This window comes from Prosopis cineraria, unplaced genomic scaffold (assembly GCF_029017545.1).
Source record: "Prosopis cineraria cultivar Desert tree isolate PC_DT_omini unplaced genomic scaffold, ASM2901754v1 PC7, whole genome shotgun sequence".
In the NCBI taxonomy this organism is placed as follows: Eukaryota; Viridiplantae; Streptophyta; class Magnoliopsida; order Fabales; family Fabaceae; genus Prosopis; species Prosopis cineraria.
The window spans coordinates 9,959,476-9,977,699 of NW_026555338.1; the positions used below are offsets into that span (position 1 = coordinate 9,959,476).

An 18,224-nucleotide genomic window follows, 5' to 3' on the forward strand; every position below is an offset into this window, starting at 1 on the left:
TAGCATTTTGGAGCCTCCACAACTGGACCTTATGCCATTGCCCTCAAACTTGAAATATGCTTACTTAAAAGATGGTGATAAACTTCCTATTATTGTCTCTTTTAAACTTTCTTGCATTGAGGTGTCTTTATTGCTTGATGTGGTTAGGAAGAACATTAGGGCAATTGGTTGGACACTAGGAGACATTTCAGGGATTAGTCCACACACATGCACTCATAGAATCATGCTAGATGAGGATGCTAAGGCTATTAGACAGCCATAAAGGAGGTTGAATCCTCTTATACTTGATGTGGTGAAAAAGAAAATCACTAAACTTTTGAATGCATATATCATTTATCCAATTAGTGATAGTGAGTGGGTTTCTCCGGTTCAAGCGGTGCCTAAAAAGAGTGGGATAACAATTGTTGAAAATGAAAATAATAAGTTGATTCCTATTAGGGTCTAAAATAGTTGACGTGTGTGCATTAACTATAGAAAGTTAAATGATGCCACTAAGAAAGACCACTTTTCCCTTCTTTTTATTGATTAGATGTTAGAGAGGTTGGGAGGGAAGTCACATTATTACTTTTTAAATGGTTATAGTGGTTATTTTCAAATTTGTATTGACCCTCTTGATCAGCATAAAACCACTTTTACTTGTCCATTTGGCACTTTTATCAAAGTTTGGCAATTGTTTAAGGGTTATATGTCTTGGTCTAAGCCATGTTTACCTAGTCCTAGTGGTCATTAAGCTTTTAATTTTGTCAATTGAGTCACAATAGGACCAAACTCATAGAATTAAGGAGTCTATGATAGTGGAATAGATTCAAAACTTGGAGAATTCACCCATTTTCTTGTTTGAGTCAATTTTACTTCCATTCATTTTCACTTGAAATTTGGAAAACCAAAAATATTTCTCTTCTTGATTTTTATCAAACCAACATTGTTTTTTAACTTGTGAAAATGGTTTATGAATTGTCTTTGGTTACTTAAGTTTGCTCTCTTAGGATTTAATGACTTAAGCACTCAACTATATTCTAGTTTCTTTAAAAAGTTTGATACGACTTAGAGCTTTTCAAAACTCAACCTATGCAAAACCCTCATCCATAAAGCACAACACAATGTTTATGAATTCTCAACACAATGTTTATAAATTCTCAATATAATATCCATACGTGTCTAGTTGATCTATAGGTTAAAATATACAACTCACATATAGCATGTACAACACAATGTTCATAGATGTAACACGATCTTCATGAATTTTTAACATAATGTCCATGCATATCTTGTGGTTCTATAGGTTAATTAAAATATATAAGTCACATAAAGCATGTATAACACAATATCCATCGGGTGCACGACACGATGTTCATAGATTCTCAACACAATGTTCATGAATTCTCAACACAATATCTATGCATGTCACGTATGGACATTCAGTTGAGAATGCATGAATATCATGTTGTGCATCTATGGACATTATGTTGTATATTATCTACGTTACTTGTACATATTATTAAACCTACTGATCAATTAGACAAACATGGACATTGTGTTGAGAATTCATACATATTATGTTTTGCATCCATAGATATTGTGTTGTACATGATTTGAGTCTTTAAATCACACAAGAAAAAATTGTACTTTCGCTTCTAAGAAAAATTGCAACAAGGGCCCTCAAACTTACAGTACAATGTCAAATTGTATTGGGCCTGCAGTACATTTTTTGCTTTTTTAAGACTTGTAGTGCTATTTCCTTTATTTTAAGTAAGAAAGGCTAAAAATGACAATATAAATCCCAACAAATTATTAAAAATAAAAGTCAAAACAGTTTTAATAAAGGAATAAAATGTAGTTAAAAAATAAATATTTATTAAAAGAACTTTTCACCTCGTCTAATAGCAATGGTGTTTCTTCAAAACAAATAAAGGAGAAAAAAAGCTAATAGGGAGGTGATGTTAGTCAAAATGATCTTCCCAATATCTACATATATCACATCTCATTTTTTTTAAAAATTTGCAGGTTCTTTCTTATTTTCAACTTTGTTATTATTCATTTTCAAATTATCATCTCTTGTCTTCTTTTTGTTGCCTTTTTTACCCACTGGCCATCCGTCCACCATCTCTTCTTCATTATCTCTATTTTTTGCATTAGTCTACAACAACTGGTGAAATTAAAGCAAGAAACCGCGAACCCTATGTGAGATGATTTTTTTACTCCATATTTCTCTTATATTATCTTATTTACATTTTTTTCTGTTCAATATTTCATCTCTAAGTTACAAGTCATCATCGTCATCATCATCTTCTTTCTTCCTCTTCCTCTTTTTCTTTCTTCTTGTTCTTTAGCGTCAATGTTCCTGCTTTTCTTTCAAACCATCAAACCTGTTTGGCCCATCGAGTTGGTCAAGCTAATTCAGTTTATAACTGGGTCACCCGAGTTAATTCAGGTTGCACACTTAATGGTATAACTAAAAGACTGAACTAGCTAGGTGACCGATTCACCGGTATGACTGATAGGTCCAGTCTAGTTTCCAATACAATGATCATATGAGAGTACCATAGGTTATGAGTTGATGCTTTTCAATGATAATTGAAAAATTACCATGTCCTACAATAATTTGACCAGAAGATTTAGAGTAAAATGGTGGAATAAATGCAACATAAAATCTGCAAGTTCAAGAGCAATTCTCGAGTGGATTAAAATCACTGTTAAGACAATTCAATAGTAAATTAAAGAACAAGCCACTACACCAATAGCTTTTCTAGCAAAAAAGAAGAAGAGGATGACCTAGTTGACGACTACCAAGACAAAAGAGGAATAAGCCTCTCTTATCCAAGAAGTAGCATCCCAAGCTTCACAAGCAACTTCGGATGAAGAGTCTCCACACAAGATATAAATGATAATGATATATTCAGCACCAATCTTGAAGATTATCAACTAGTTGCTGACAAATAAAGGAATTAAAATAAAATCCAAATAAATGTGGCCATTAGTCAACAAGTAAAAGAAAAAATTGTCACGGGTGAAAAAGACAAAGGAAAAAAAGACCAAAGATATGGTAAAAAAAAGAAAACTAAGAAGAAAGAAAAGAAAGTCATGGGCAGAATCTTGCCAAAATAAATAAGTAATCCAAGCATCGAGAAATTTAATCAGTATCAACTAGTTGCCAGCAAATAAAAGTAATTAAAATAAAATCTAAATAAATGTGGCCATTAGTTAAAAAGTAAAAGAAAAAATAGTCACGAGTGAAAAAGACCAAAAATATGGTAAAAAAAGAAAAAGAACAAGACAGAAATGAAAGTCACGAGCAGAATCTTGCCAAAAGAAATAAACAACCCACACCGAAAGCAAAAAGAAATTTAATCAGCATCAACTAGTTGCTGACAAATAAAAGTAATTGAAATAAAATCCAAACAAATGTGGCCATAAGTTAAAAAAAAGTCACGGGTGAAAAAGAAAAAAATATGGTAAAAAAAGAAAAAGAATAAAACAGAAAAGAAAGTCACGGGAGGAATCTTGCCAAAAGAAATACATAACCCCAGCACCGAAAACAAAAAGAAATTTAATCAATATCAACTAATTGCCAATAAATGAAAGTAATTGAAATAAAATCCAAACAAATGTGGCCATTAGTCAAAAAGTAAAAGAAAAAAAGTCACAGGTGAAAGCGACAAAGGAGAAAAAGATAAAAAAAATTGTAAAAAAGAAAAAGAAAAAAAAAAGTTATGGGCAAAATCTTGCTAAAAAAATAAATAAATAATCCAAGCGTCGAAAGTAGAAAGAAATTTTAAAAATCGTAAGAAAAGTAATCAGAGTTAAGAAAAGGGAAAATGACAATTAAGTCCCAAAACACTAATTTTATACCAGTTAAGTCCCAACAAATTCTAAAAGGCCAATCAAGTCCCATGTTATTTTTCCCCAATCAGAATTACGAAAGAAATGACAAAAATGCCCCTATGAGTAAATATAACATGTACACTCATCATCTCCAACATTTTCCTCCCGATTTGTCTTTTTCCCGCCATTAATGAGAGGTGCATGTAAGAGGTAGAGTTGTACGTTGAAGAGTACCCATTCCTGAAATAGAGTTATGCTTGGAAGAGGTGGAGTTGTCTTAATTATTGACTCAAGAAAGCTTAAGGTTTTGTGCTAGTGCGTGTAGACAGGTATTTTTTTTTTTTTTGCAAATCCTTTCATCTAAACAAAAAGGTTTACTCCATGAAGGTTTAATTTCTTACAAAATGGCTTTCGTAAGGAAAAAGATGGAACGGTTTTCTACAACTGAACATGAAAGAATTTTTTTATTTGACGTTATAAAATATTTGGCATGAAGATTCGACATTTTGCAACTGAAAGTGTAAGAAATTATCATCGAGTGTCCATATTTTAAGATGGAACGCTGTCACTGTTTGACTGATGCAAAAATCACTTATGTCAAATGTAACTTGTTTCTAAGTGATATATTATTACATTTTATTTTGTTTCTTGTAGGTTGATATTATTGGGTACGATGGAAAGTAGTTGTGTAAAGGAAATTTTTTGTTATTTTCATTTTGGTGGAGATATTGTAAAAGATATGCATGGGATAATGCGTTATGATGGGGGGAGCTATAATGGAAGAATGATTAGAGAAGGAATGTCTCTTGAAGGACTTGTTAGATTGATTTCATCATGCTTAAATTGTGATTTAAATGGAATAGAGTTGAAGTACAAAGTAAAATTTGATTGCAATGCCCTTTTAGACCTTAAAGATGATGAAGGGATAAATCAATTAATGAAATTGAATGATAATTTTACTCATGTGTGCATAATTGGGAAGATACAGCAAAGTACAGAGGCCACAAGAGATTCAATTGATGGGTAAGTTTTTTTAATAGTTGCATAATTAATATTATGCTAATATAAATATGGATGGTAGTAATAAACATGATTTGAATGAAAATGCAGAGTAGGATGTTCAGTTGAGAATTCACATGCTACACAAGATCTTGAAGTTCTACCATGTGCAATACAAAGTATCCCAGCACTAATGCCTAAGCTAAATGCAATAAAGTGGAAGGATTTGCTAGTAAGACCTGGGCAGATTTTTGCAAGTGCTGATGATTGTAGACAAGCAATCTACAAGTATAGTATTGCACACAGGTTTGAATATAAATTTGTGAAGAACAACACAAATAAAATAATTTCAATTTGAAAGGCAAAAGGATGTCAATGGAAGATAACAGCATATTCATTAAGGAAGTCTATGCCCTTACTTCGTGTAACAACTTTCAAGAATGAGCACTTACATTCTGCCCAAGAAGACCTTGAAGTTTCTTACAGTATAAGGTGCACACTAACTTCGTCTATAATTGATGACATAGTAAGGTCTAATGTGGAAAAAAGACCCAATGAAATCAAAGCTGACATATATAGAGACTATGGCATAAGTCTAACTTATCGTCAAGCTTTAAGAGCGAAAGAGAGGGCATTGGTGGAAATAAATGGGCTTCCTGACCAATCATATATGCTTGTTCCTTGGTTGTGTAATAGACTAATGGAGACTGATGCTGACACTATAGCAAAATGGGTGGCTTCTGAGAACAATAGATTTGAACGTTTATTTATTGCATATGGTTGTTCCATTAAAGGATTCTTGCTTGGGGCTAGGCCTATTTTATATGTGGATGGATGTTTCCTCAGTGGTCCTTATCAAGGCACCTTACTGGCAACTTCAACATACGATGCCGATAATGAGTTGTTTCCATTAGCTTTTGCAATAGTTGGGAGTGAAACTCATGATGATTGGACTTGGTTTCTTTAAAATATTAAAGATATCCTTGGTTCGCTACAGGTAACTATTGTTTTTGATAGAAATAATGCTATTATTGGTGCTGTTAGAGCCATATTTGATGGTGATAGACATGCATTTTGCTATCGACATGTTAAGGAGAATTTTAGCTCTGAGTTTAATAAAGTTTGTAGGGGAATGGGAAGGAACAGCAAAGAAGAGGCACTAAAGTTGCTTGATTACATTGCCTATGCAAGGCATGAGCACAAATTTCATATAGCCATGAAAAATTTGAGGATGTTCTCTCCACAATTAGCAAGATGGGTTGAAAATCAAGGCGATGTTGATCAGTGGGCACTATCGTTGTTCCCATTTTGAAGATGGGATAAGATAACAACTAACTTGGCCGAATCATTCAATGCATGGATTCTTGAAGGGAGGAGGCATAATATATGTGTTCTTATAAATGAGCATAGAGACAAGTTGAGCAAGAAATTTTTTGCAAGTAAGGCAGCCATGAGTAAGTGGAAAAGCATAGTTGGTCCCAATGTTGAAGCAAAGTTGAAGGAAAATATTTTGAGGGCAGAAGTTATGATAGTTCAACTGCATGGCTCACATATTGCATTGGTTCAGACACTGTGTGGAGATGTATGTGTGAATCTGATACTAAGGGAATGCACATGCAAAGTTTGGCAAATGTCTGGCATTCCTTGCCCACATGCTTGTGCAGCCATTAAAGAAGTACATGGTAATGTGTATAGCTATGTCGAGGAATGTTATCTTCGTAGCTCACAAGAGAAAATATACAGTGGCATTATGCATCCTGTTGAGACCCATGACATGCCAAAGCCAAATGCCTTGACAGTGTCTCAGCTCATGAACCAAACCTTTTTGCTGCCTCCTAGAACATCTCGACCAGCTGGCAGACCTCGTCATGTGAGGATCGAGTCTCAACATCAACAAAAGAAGGTTTATCATTGTTCTCGCTGCCATGAAGCAGGTCATACGAGGAAGAGGTGTAGAAATCCAAATCCAAGTTGATGTTATTGTAAATGGGTTACCACATGAACTTGGATTTGGGTGACATAAACATAATGGTTGTTTTAGGGGTTTTTTTTGGCATATAGCAGCCCTTGATTTGTAAATGCAAGTTGATGTTTCTATAACATAAACATAATGGTTGTTTTAGGGGTTTTTTTTGGCATATAGCAGCCCTTGATTTGTAAATCCAAGTTGATGTTTCTATAACATGAGACTAAATCAACTTGGATTTGGTTGACATGTATAGGTTTATGTAGATATATATTGGTTATATTAGGGGTTTTTTTGGTACATAGCAACCCTTCATTTGTAAATCCAAGTTCATGTCTTTATGAATGTGGACAGCTGATATGTGCAGATGCATTAGATGAATTAATACTTGTTTCTTACATGAACAGTTCATATCTTCTAGTTCGACGATCCAAGATTTCATGTACGAGTTGCCAATTTTTCGTAAGGAATTTGCAAAATTTGGTGTCTAAATTGCAAAATACTTCCACGAATTCAATAGTTCTTCGATCCAAAATTTCGAGTAGTAGTTGCAAATTGTTTCTAAGGACATTGCAAAATTTGGATTCTCACTAGCAAATTACTGGAGCTTTGTCCTAAAGGATTTAACTCTCCAACGAATTTAATAGTTCTTCGTTCTAAAATGTAGAGTACCAGTTGCAAATTGTTTCTAAGGGCATTGCAAAATTTAGTTTCTCACTTGCAAATTACTGGAGCTTTGTCCTAAAGGATTTAACTCTTCAACGAATTTAATAGTTCTTCGATCCAAAATTTAGAGTACCAGTTGCAAATTGTTTCTAAGGACATTGCAAACTTTGGTTTTTCACTTGCAAATTACTGGAGCTTTGTCCTAAAGGAGTTAACTCTTCAACGAATTTAATAGTTCTTCGATCCAAAATTTAGAGTACCAGTTGCAAATTGTTTCTAAGGGAATTGCAAAATTTGGTTTCTCACTTGCAAATAACTGGAGCTTTGTCCTAAAGGAGTTAACTCTTCAACGAATTTAATAGTTCTTCGATCCAAAATTTGGAGTACCAGTTGCAAATTATTTCTAAGGGCATTGGAAAATTTGGTTTCTCACTTGCAAATTACTGGAGCTTTGTCCTAAAGGATTTAACTCTTCAACGAATTTAATAGTTCTTCGATCCAAAATTTGGAGTACCAGTTGCAAATTGTTTCTAAGAAAATTGCAAAATTTGGTTTCTCACTTGTAAATTACTGGCACTTTATCCTAAAGGATTTAACTCTTCAACGAATTTAATAGTTCTTCGATCTAAAATTTGGAGTACCAGCTGTAAATTGTTTTTAAGGGCATTGTAAAATTTGGTTTCTCACTTGCAAATAACTGGAGCTTTGTCCTAAAGGAGTTAACTCTTCAACAAATTTAATAGTTCTTCGATCCAAAATTTGGAGTACCAGTTGTAAATTATTTCTAAGGGCATTGCAAAATTTGGTTTCTCACTTGCAAATTACTGGAGCTTTGTCCTAAAGGATTTAACTCTTCAACGAATTTAATAGTTCTTCGATCCAAAATTTGGAGTACCAGTTGCAAATTGTTTCTAAGGGAATTGCAAAATTTGGTTTCTCACTTGCAAATTACTGGCGCTTTGTCCTAAAGGATTTAACTCTTCAACGAATTTAATAGTTCTTTGATCCAAAATTTGGAGTACTAGTTGCAAATTGTTTCTAAGGGAATTGCAAAATTTGGTTTCTCACTTGCAAATTACTGGAGCTTTGTCCTAAAGGATTTAACTCTTCAACGAATTTAATAGTTCTTCGATCCAAAATTTGGAGTACCAGTTGCAAATTGTTTCTAAGGGCATTGCAAAATTTGGTTTCTCACTTGTAAATTACTGGAGCTTTGTCCTAAAGGATTTAACTCTTCAACGAATTTAATAGTTCTTCGATTCAAAATTTGGAGTACCAGTTGCAAATTATTTCTAAGGGTATTGCAAAATTTGGTTTCTCACTTGTAAATTACTGGAGCTTTGTCCTAAAATAATTACTTTGTTGAGAATTCATTACTTACCCCACCCAAAATTTTGACACACAGTTGCAACATTGGCTATATATAATTGATTTGGTTGCTTGTTCAGCTTGCTTGATAGTCACACCGAGTGTTTTATTTAGAAAATTGCATGATTCATTTGTTACATTGAATTGGATCACCATATGATTAAAGTAATATAAATAGCAACCCGGCTGTATCAATTGGCAGGAAATACATGTTATTTTAATTTGTTAAAAATAATAAGTATTAATTAGTACCTGTGATATAAAATCCCAATGGAGGTGTTGGCAATCTTATTTACACAAAATCATAATTCAGTTAGGTAAAATGCATGTATGTGACCAAATTTTGATCAAATAACATGTTTTAGATACAAAATTAATCAAGCATATCCCACAAAGGCCAACCTAATTTTGCAGCCAAAAATTCTATTCTTATACACCCTGCAATATATTGGTAAAAATATTCTTATAAGCCCTAAAATTTGGATATAGCTTCAAATTCAATTGAGCATGTCCTCACTTGTACAAATTACATAGTCAACCTTCAGCTAAAACACGTGAGGGAAAAAATTGTAGAAGAGGCAATTTCTACAAAATCAGAATGGTGAAAACATGTCACAGACTAAAAATTCATCTACACTCTTTTGCCCTCTTTGGTCGATTAGCTGCTGAGACAGAGGCAAATACTTCATTTCTTACTTCATTTCTCATGTGATTTACCAGCCACCACACCATGTCCACCCTAAACTGTCTTAGTTGTTCCTAAAAAAACATAAAGAAAGTTTAAGTTTCACATTGATAATTGGAAGAAAAAAATTAGAAAGATTATGGATCCCATATACATACGTTTGAAAAGTCCTCCATGGTCAGTCCTCCTTTTCTTCTTCTACCATCCCATTCTGTACAGTACTTTATGACATATACCCCACAATCATCTCTATAAATATGAGCAATTAAGATAAGGCAAATTGTCTACTAGAAATGAATACATTAAAAGGTACTTGTTTTCATAGATAGTTACTTACACATTACTCTGTTTGGGAAGTTCTTTAAATATCATCTCCATCTGAAAATCCTCTCCATATTTCTCCGGGTCACATGCTTGTAACAACTCAATTATGCTAGTTCTCTACAAATAGTTCTAGAGTTAGATAACCATTCCCATGTAAAAATTTAAGTCACCTAAAGTAGTTATGTAAAAGAACTAATAAAGCATACCATAAATCCGGCCATCATCTTCTTCTCTTTAAATAACTTCCCAGCCAATGAATCAAGGATGAAAAATTTATCATTTTTCAAATCAGCACAATAACAAAACCAGTGATTGAACACAAGCATAGGCAAGAAGAGGTAATCACAATTTCCAAGGTTATATCCAAGTTGATCGGGCATGAGCATCTTTGCATCCTCAAAGACAGACCATCTTAACTTTTTATCCCTTAGGGTGGCCATAAATTCTGAATCAAATATGTACCTCCGTACCTTCCCTTCGTGAAGTTGCTCACCAACCATCACTTTTGCGACCATGCTCATGACCTACAAGGATCACATCCAACACTCAATGTGCTATCCAATTAAGCAACTAATGAATTAAAACTATTAGACATACCGCTGTACTTATCCATTTTTTAGGACCAAGACTTTGGCATTCGACCCTAGTTAAGTAGTAATCGTACATCTCAACAACACACCTACCAAAAAATGTGTTGTTATATCAATCATAATGCACCATGATTATCGAAAAGTAATATCACATTACTTACTCTTCACCCTCTGCTTGATTGGTCCGCCTAGTGCAATATTCATATATCTGTTGTTCTTTTGTAATTCTCCCTTGTATTGGTTCTTTCAAAAAAGGTGACCAATTTACCTCAACCCTTTTCCTCTCAGACCTTCGAACCATTGGGCTTTCATTTATTCTCCTCTTCTTCTTACCATCTTATCTTTCATCACTTTCTTCCTTACTATTGGAGCCTTCATCTTCATCTTCTTTAGATCCAGCTCCAGCTGCAGTTTCATGTCCATCGTCATCCTCATCCTCATCCCCATCTTCATCCCCAGCTTCATGTGCATCTTTAGCTTCATCTTCACCCTTGTCTCCATCTTCATCATCTTCTTCAGCTTTATTTTTATCTCCATAGTCCTCTTCCTCTACTTCTTCTTCGCTTGGTTCGCCAACCCGCATGATAGCTTTACTATTAGATATTTGAAGCTGGTTAAGACTTTGTTGCAACTTCAGCACTTTACTTGCAAATGTATTAGCATATTGCAAAAAGTCTTCATATATCTCCCTCACACCCTAACCAAGTTTCAACACCAAGCTTATTAAGTAAGTGAAAACCAAAACATAGACAATAAAGTATAAACATTTATATACCGGGTGAGTTATCGTTGCAAGTAGAGGTAAAACTTCAGACACTTCATTAGCCTGACCACCGTAAAGAATACCATGGATGCTTTCTTTTTCCAGCTTAACCTGTTTCTGCACCATGTGTTGGTTCCACAAATGCATCACAGGCGTTCCACCATCTATTGACGGTGTTGGGCCTAATGGAAAGTGGTGCATGTAAAATATTTGCACCACAAGGATAATTATAATCTAATCAATAACAAATAAACTGGAACAAAATATAGAAGGATTTCAAATAGACTATACCAGTAAGAAAAATAAGCATCCTCCTACATTCTTCTTCTTTCGTCCACTCCTTAATGCTGTCTCATAAGTCGAAATTTCTCTAATAAGCTCCGACAACACAAAAGATGACCAATCATATTCTTGAACATTTCTCAAACTTTTAATAGTCCTCATACTAACAGTTGTACTTGTTGTGGGACAAAGAAATGTTCTTAAAGTGAATAACAAAAACACCGTTTCAAAATTTTTTTCAGCCTTGCCGGATATTACCAAACTCTTCAACTCAGTGAAGGGTTTGCCAAGATAATTCTTCTTTAATGCTTGACATGCTTCGCTGTCATCATTTAAAAAAACAACTTTCCCACCCTAAGGCACACCTAAGATAGTATGCACATCCTTTTCGTCAACACTTAATTTCTTCCCTCTAATTCTAAGTGTTGAGGTTGGTGTGTCAAAAGCAGCAATTACTTGTTCACATAACTCTCTGGGTAGTTTATTAAATTTAAAATCCAAGAGAGATTGGAACCCCATTTTCTTGACCTTTGTACATAACTTTTTATGTTTGGATATGTATTCCACAACTTCCTTGAACTGGCCAGGAGAGCAACGCGTATTAAATGAAACCTACAAATCAAGAAGAATAATATAACACCATACAATGCATAACAATCATACTAAAAAACCTCATTAATTTAAAATAAATACAAGTTAGTGATACTGTTGCCGTGGAACAAGATGCTGATTCCTTGCCTCATCCATCTAACGAAGCCATGTTTCTATATCTTTCTTATTCAACATTTGATAATTTTCGCCAACTTTCTCTCATTGAGTCATTGGCTTCTATAAGACCACTGAATCTTCCTTCATTTTTTTTAAGAAACTCTTTCTTAAAGTTGTCGTATCCAGACTTCTTTTTTATTGTAGCTTTCTTGTTGTCCATAGTTTCTTGGTTCTTTGTGCCCTAACAAACAAGCTTCCCACCTAATTATCACCGATGCAAGTCCCAAAAAAAAAACACTGGTTAAAATTAAACCAATAAATTGAAAGAAAGTAAGCAGAAACAAGCAGAATTTCATTAATAAAGCCTAACAACTTTGCTCATGGTCAAAGGGCACAACAAACATGCATGTCCACAAGAAGAGAGAAGCTGAACTTTTGCAAAGAGAAATTGAGAAAAACACAAACAAATTTTGGGCAATAAAGATTGCACTAACAAAACCTAGAAAATTACCTTCTTTTCTTTGACAGCTAAAAAAATGTCTCTTTTTGCAATAAATTCCCGAAACTATTTCTTTTTGCATTAAATTCCTAATCCAAAAAAGGATCTTCAGTAGGATAACCACTCACAGGAAACAGGCATCAAAAACGCACCTTAAGTTACAGGGAATGGGGTTTTTTTTATGTTGGTGGGGGGAGAGGCTGGGTCCAGGAAGAAAGACGAAGATAAATTCACTAAATTACTCATGAAAAAACAAAACAGATTAATACAGATACATCTGTATGGAATTGCCCAGAAGAAGTGAAGCAGATTGAAAATTTATTTCCACCCATTGAACATTAAAATATTTGCATGCATTGGTGAAGATAACTTAAATATTGTCAGCATTTCCATTGATTGAAAAATTATTTGCAAAGAAGAAGCACAACAGATTTGCACAGCCAAGCATCAGTAAATTGTGCACTGAAATGAAAATCATTGCTCCACACAAATGTAATATCCAAAGAGAACAACTATAATCATGTCATTCAGCCCATTGTGCCCAATTCCTTCAAATATCATTGAGGATTCATACTACCCAAAGTCTACTCAGATCAGGTAAATTTCTTCATGGTCAAATCGATAGAACGGAAGTTTCTTTTCTTGATCATCCCCATAGGCATTCGATTTCTAACATCATTAATCCCTTAATCTTCAATAACCCTTCTACAACTTCTACCAAATAATCAACAACACTAGTAAGCATTTAACCACCATCATTAACACAACTCTTCTTACAAACTTTAAAAAAAATCTTAATTATCATTTTGTCTAACAATTTCCCTTTAGATGTTGCACAATTTTAATAGGTAGATCAACTTTACAATTTATGTACAAACATAAACTTTCTTAGGTAGCATAGATAACTCCTCAAGGTTCTACTATGAAAATTAAACAATCTCATTTTCATCAACTTCTTTCAAGCCTTCCTACAAATACCTTGAGAGCATTTATCATGGACAAATTTGTGAGATGAACAACTAAGCAATTCCAACAACTCTCAAGCTTTTACTTTTATTAACCAAATTTAGTTCATTATCATGATAGAATAACATCAAAGATTAACACTAGTAAGCTTTTACCATTCATTCTGCAGTCTCTATTGTCGTCTGCAGATCAAATGAGATGTCCAAATATTCTAAACTTAGCTGCACTGGAATAGACTCGTTTACTTGCAAGTGCATTGGCACAAAATAGTGACCTTAAATTTTAGGTTTACCTGCTTCTCATGACTTCAATATTTTAGTATTTTTTAGGCATGTAAAACATGTCAATGGAAATATTCAGAGTCAAATAGCCATTGATTCTAAATTTATGTCAAATTGGAAAAGTTTATCTTAAATAAATGCCGTAGGCAGCATTGTCTTGTTCTTGATAATAGTTAAAGGTACAGTCTGTGTTTTCATTGTCATTGACCATTTGTTTGCCAAGCTCTTGCAATTTAATTCATCAAACAGTGTTCAATATCTTATGCGAGATTAAGATAACATGATTGTGGATCAGCAAGTGGTTTACGATGAAGGGGAAGAGGAGAGCTTCAATCTTTTACATACACGAGAAGAAAGCAGACCAAACTTTTAGCCAATCAGCCAATACACATACACAAGCAGGACTTCATTAACTGAAAAGGAAGGAAAAAAGAAAAACTGAACATGCATATACACACACCTCTAATAGCGTGAAACAGAGCAGGAAAGAGGAAGGGATTCAGCTGCTTCCACCAGAAAAAAATGAACGCCCAGCTCAGGGATCTAAGTCTTCAAATCCCAACAAACAATAAAGGCAAAAAAATACAATTTAGGCATATAAATCCGAACCTTAACGGAAAAGACCTCGCCCCTGGCTCTCCATTGTCGTTATCGCCAAAATCTTGGCCCTCGCCACCGATTTTCCCTCACCTCTGTCACTGCCACCAACGTTTCCCTCTTCTCCTTCAAGTGTTCAACTCTCAGTTGCCGGCTACGTGTGCTGCCCCCAGAAAAATCACTCTCCCCTGGCCCAACCAAGCCCTCGTTCACCGTATGGATCAAAGAGTGCAGACCCAGAGAATAGAGCTTCGCGTCGCACAGAGACTCGTTCGGGCAGAGAAGAAAACGAGCTTTTACTTGAAGAAGGGTGTTTCGGTCTTTTCCTGTGACATCAAAATACCACTTAAGGACCTTGGGACTTGATTGGCCTTTTAGAATTTGTTGGGACTTAATTGGTATAAAATTAATATTTTGAGACTTTATTGTCATTTTCCCTTAAGAAAAGCCAACTCAGCCATGATATTTCTAATCTCCTATATAAAATCAGAAGACTCTTTATTTTACAGGCATAAATTTTTCAAAACCCTCTCTCTCCCTCCCTCCCTCCCGCTTATAAAAATTCCCTTCTCCTTTGCTCTTGAACTCTTGTTAGCACTTTCAATCTTCACCCTGTTTCATATAATAAAATTATATGTTTATAATTCCCTTCTATTTTAATTCTTATTTAAACCCATCTCTTGCCCGCTATGATATTAGAGCTATGTTTTTATTGTTCTAGTCAACAAAGCTAAAACTTGATGGCTTGTTCCTAGAGAGGGACATGTCATGGTTCTGTAATTGTGTGGAGTTATTTAAAAACCTACTTAAAATTTGACTTGATTTAAAAATCTATTTAAAAACATAGATAAAAGTAAGCTTTTTTAAAATAGAATTACATATTAATTTTAAATGTTTCAAATATACTTTAGAGCTATTAAAGTAAATATATATAATATCAATTATAATATACAATGATTAAAAGGACTTACTAACTACAATATAATATAATAATAAAGTAATAATTTTAAAATTAATTTGTAAATCTAATCTGATTGAAAACAATCATAAATAAAATTGAATGGATTGATTAAAAATTAAATAGTGATAGTGATATATGTATAATATATTACATAATATATATATATATAGACATATATAAGCCAGCTTGTTGGTTAAATGAATTAAAAATAATCCTAATCTATTTAACTAAATATACTTAATAAAAAGTTAAATTTAACTTTAACTTATTTAGTGAATAAGTTAGATTGGAGTGAAGGCTGATACTTGCACCCCTAGATGAAGAGATATGAAGGAGAGATGGCGCTAAATGCGGAGTGAGAAGGCGATGAAAATTGCATAAAATCCGAACACAGCAAAGACGCTTTGTTTTGAAAAGCCAAAACTCAAAAGTGATTGAATTTGCACATTGAAAAAATAAAATGTTCGAGGCCTATTTGATCAGTGAAAAAATAGTTAATGAATCAAACTAAGGTCAAATTATATGTATGCATGATGTATGATAATTTAAGTGAAAAATAAAAATTAAAAAGAACTAAAATGAGAAATTAGGAATTAATAAGCCTGTCATTAAGCTATTTCTTTTTCAGTCGTGTCTTGCATATTTTCATCAAGAATCTCATCCAAAATGCCAATTTTATGTAGCTCAAATTAATCTCACGTATAAAATTAATTCTTTCAAAATTATTATTTACACTTTTTTCTAAAAAATTCTAAAATAATAAATTAACTTTAATAAATTTAATTGATACCAAAATGTTCAAAATATCCAAAATATGGCTTAATTCTTTTTGTTTCTTTGGACAATTAGCTTGCACTTAAAAAAAAAAAGGAATATATAGTTGCAGTTCTTTCTTGGGTCAATGCCACGGCTGACGCGCATGTGTACCAATGAAGTTTGTACGCACGGAAGGGAAAGGTAGATTCCCCCCCCCCCCCCCCCGGGTGGCCAAAGGAGAAGGAAAGGTGGATGGGAATATAAACACCGCACTAATTTCATTTCATTGGTGAAAAATCTAGAGTGAGAAAGATTGGAAGAGAGAGGATAAGAAGAAGATTATGATGACGGACATAACGAGGGTTTTGCCGAAGGCGTTGTTGTGGGAAATCGTTTCACGCTTAACTCCAAGGGATGCAAGCCGGACATCTGCCGTTTGTTCGTACTTCAAGGAATGTGCAGATTCCGATGAGACTTGGGTAGTTTTCCTGCCGTCCGATTGACGAGACTTGGTCTCCCATTCATCTTTTCCCAACTTGATATTTCTTCCCAACAAACAGCGAGACCTTCACCTCTCTGATCACCCCGTTCTTGTAGCCGATGGAACCAAGGTAAGATCAGTTCCCACTTTTAACTTTCTCTATTTTCGTCTTGCTTGATCGGAACTTTTGGGCAACCTTCGTCTTCCATTTTTTCCCCCCTGAGTAACAATGATTTTATTCGGGGAAAAACGAATCAGTAGTTTTAATTTCAAAAAGTTTGAGCTACTTTCCCCCCTTTTTAACAAGGTTATTAATCCAGATTATCTAAAATGCATTTTCGGTCCTTTACTCCTTTGTATTGTATTTCATTTGAAATCACTTTATTTTATGCAAAATAGTGCTATTAATTGATGATTGATGTGGATGGAACAGAGATTCTTCTTGGAAAAAGAGAGTGGCAAGAAGTGTTACATGATAGGAGCAAGCGGGCTTCATATTATCTGGGGAGATACGCCTCGCTACCGGAGTTGGATTCCAATTCCAGAATCCAGGTTTTCTTTATTCTTTCTTCTTTTATATTTATATAGCACTTATTCAGGTCAATAAGAGTATAAAGTACTAATGATTCTTCGAAGTTCAAGTTGTGTTATAGCGGGTCTGTGTCTGTGTTGATGGTTTGAATTTTGTTATAGTAGTTGAGGGCTTAGTGTTTGGTGACATATACATATATCTTGTAGATTTCCCCAAGTAGCAGAGCTCGACCATGTATGGTGGTTTGAAGTGAAGGGCAACTTACAGATTAGGCTTCTGTCCTCAAAAACATCATATGATGTGTTCTTCATCTTCAAGTTTGGAAGCAACAGATTCGGATTTACGGATGCACCGGTGAGTTTCAGTCTCACTAAAGGAGATCAATCCCCGCCTCGGGAAGTGGTGCTTGACCCTCCAGGATCTGATGTTACGCAGAGGGAAGACGGATGGATGGAAATTAAGGTGGGGGAATTTTTCACTGAAGAAGATGGTGATGATGATGGCCTAGTGGAGTTTAGAGCATGGCAGACTGAAGGTCATATTAAAAGAGGCATTTTAGTTGAAGGAATTGAGTTCAGGCCTACAAGGAATGAATAAAGAAGAAAATTGTATACATATTTCAGCCTGGTTCGTTTGTGGAGTGATTTTCATGGATTTTGAATGATGCTAAGAATGAGAAGGAAAATGGATTGCAATGGAACGAATAGTTATGTTTGCTATGTATGTGAAGGAATTTAAAGTTTAGGAAAAATTTAATGCTTCGAGTTCATTTTCTAAAGCTCCAGAATTACCATAGAAAGCTCTGCATTGTTTAATCATTTTGCTGTTTTCATATTGAGATCAACTAGCATTAACTCAAAGCAGATCAAATCACATGATATTGCACTCTGGTCTTCAAAGTATAATAAGTTCTATGCACAAATTTGCTTGTGATCTAATTACCATATCTAGTTGTTTTAAAAAAAACCAACTTTAAAG

The 18,224-nt window shown here is 34.2% G+C and overlaps 4 protein-coding genes across 4 annotated transcripts; 2 read left to right on the forward strand and 2 right to left on the reverse strand.

The window, feature by feature from the left end:
• Window positions 1-5,230: 5,230 nt before the first annotated feature.
• LOC129316459 (uncharacterized) lies at window positions 5,231-6,133 on the forward strand. The gene is made up of 2 exons (XM_054960885.1): window positions 5,231-5,746; window positions 5,819-6,133. The coding sequence occupies exons 1-2, from the start codon at window positions 5,231-5,233 to the stop codon at window positions 6,131-6,133; spliced, it is 831 nt and encodes a 276-aa protein (XP_054816860.1).
• A 3,315-nt stretch (window positions 6,134-9,448) lies between these two features.
• LOC129316460 (ubiquitin-like-specific protease 1A) lies at window positions 9,449-10,721 on the reverse strand. The gene is made up of 6 exons (XM_054960886.1): window positions 10,582-10,721; window positions 10,428-10,509; window positions 10,037-10,354; window positions 9,844-9,947; window positions 9,665-9,755; window positions 9,449-9,580 (listed from the first exon to the last, which is right to left on the reverse strand). Exons 1-6 carry the CDS (start codon window positions 10,719-10,721, stop codon window positions 9,449-9,451), a joined length of 867 nt encoding a protein of 288 aa, XP_054816861.1.
• Window positions 10,722-10,757: 36 nt separating this feature from the next.
• LOC129316461 (uncharacterized) lies at window positions 10,758-14,948 on the reverse strand. Its single transcript, XM_054960888.1, has 3 exons — window positions 14,610-14,948; window positions 11,196-11,300; window positions 10,758-11,117 (listed from the first exon to the last, which is right to left on the reverse strand). Exons 1-3 carry the CDS (start codon window positions 14,946-14,948, stop codon window positions 10,758-10,760), a joined length of 804 nt encoding a protein of 267 aa, XP_054816863.1.
• Window positions 14,949-16,577: 1,629 nt separating this feature from the next.
• LOC129316462 (F-box protein At2g02240-like) lies at window positions 16,578-18,024 on the forward strand. Its single transcript, XM_054960889.1, has 4 exons — window positions 16,578-16,712; window positions 16,794-16,844; window positions 17,148-17,266; window positions 17,453-18,024. Exons 1-4 carry the CDS (start codon window positions 16,578-16,580, stop codon window positions 17,841-17,843), a joined length of 696 nt encoding a protein of 231 aa, XP_054816864.1. The 3' UTR covers window positions 17,844-18,024.
• Window positions 18,025-18,224: the final 200 nt, after the last annotated feature.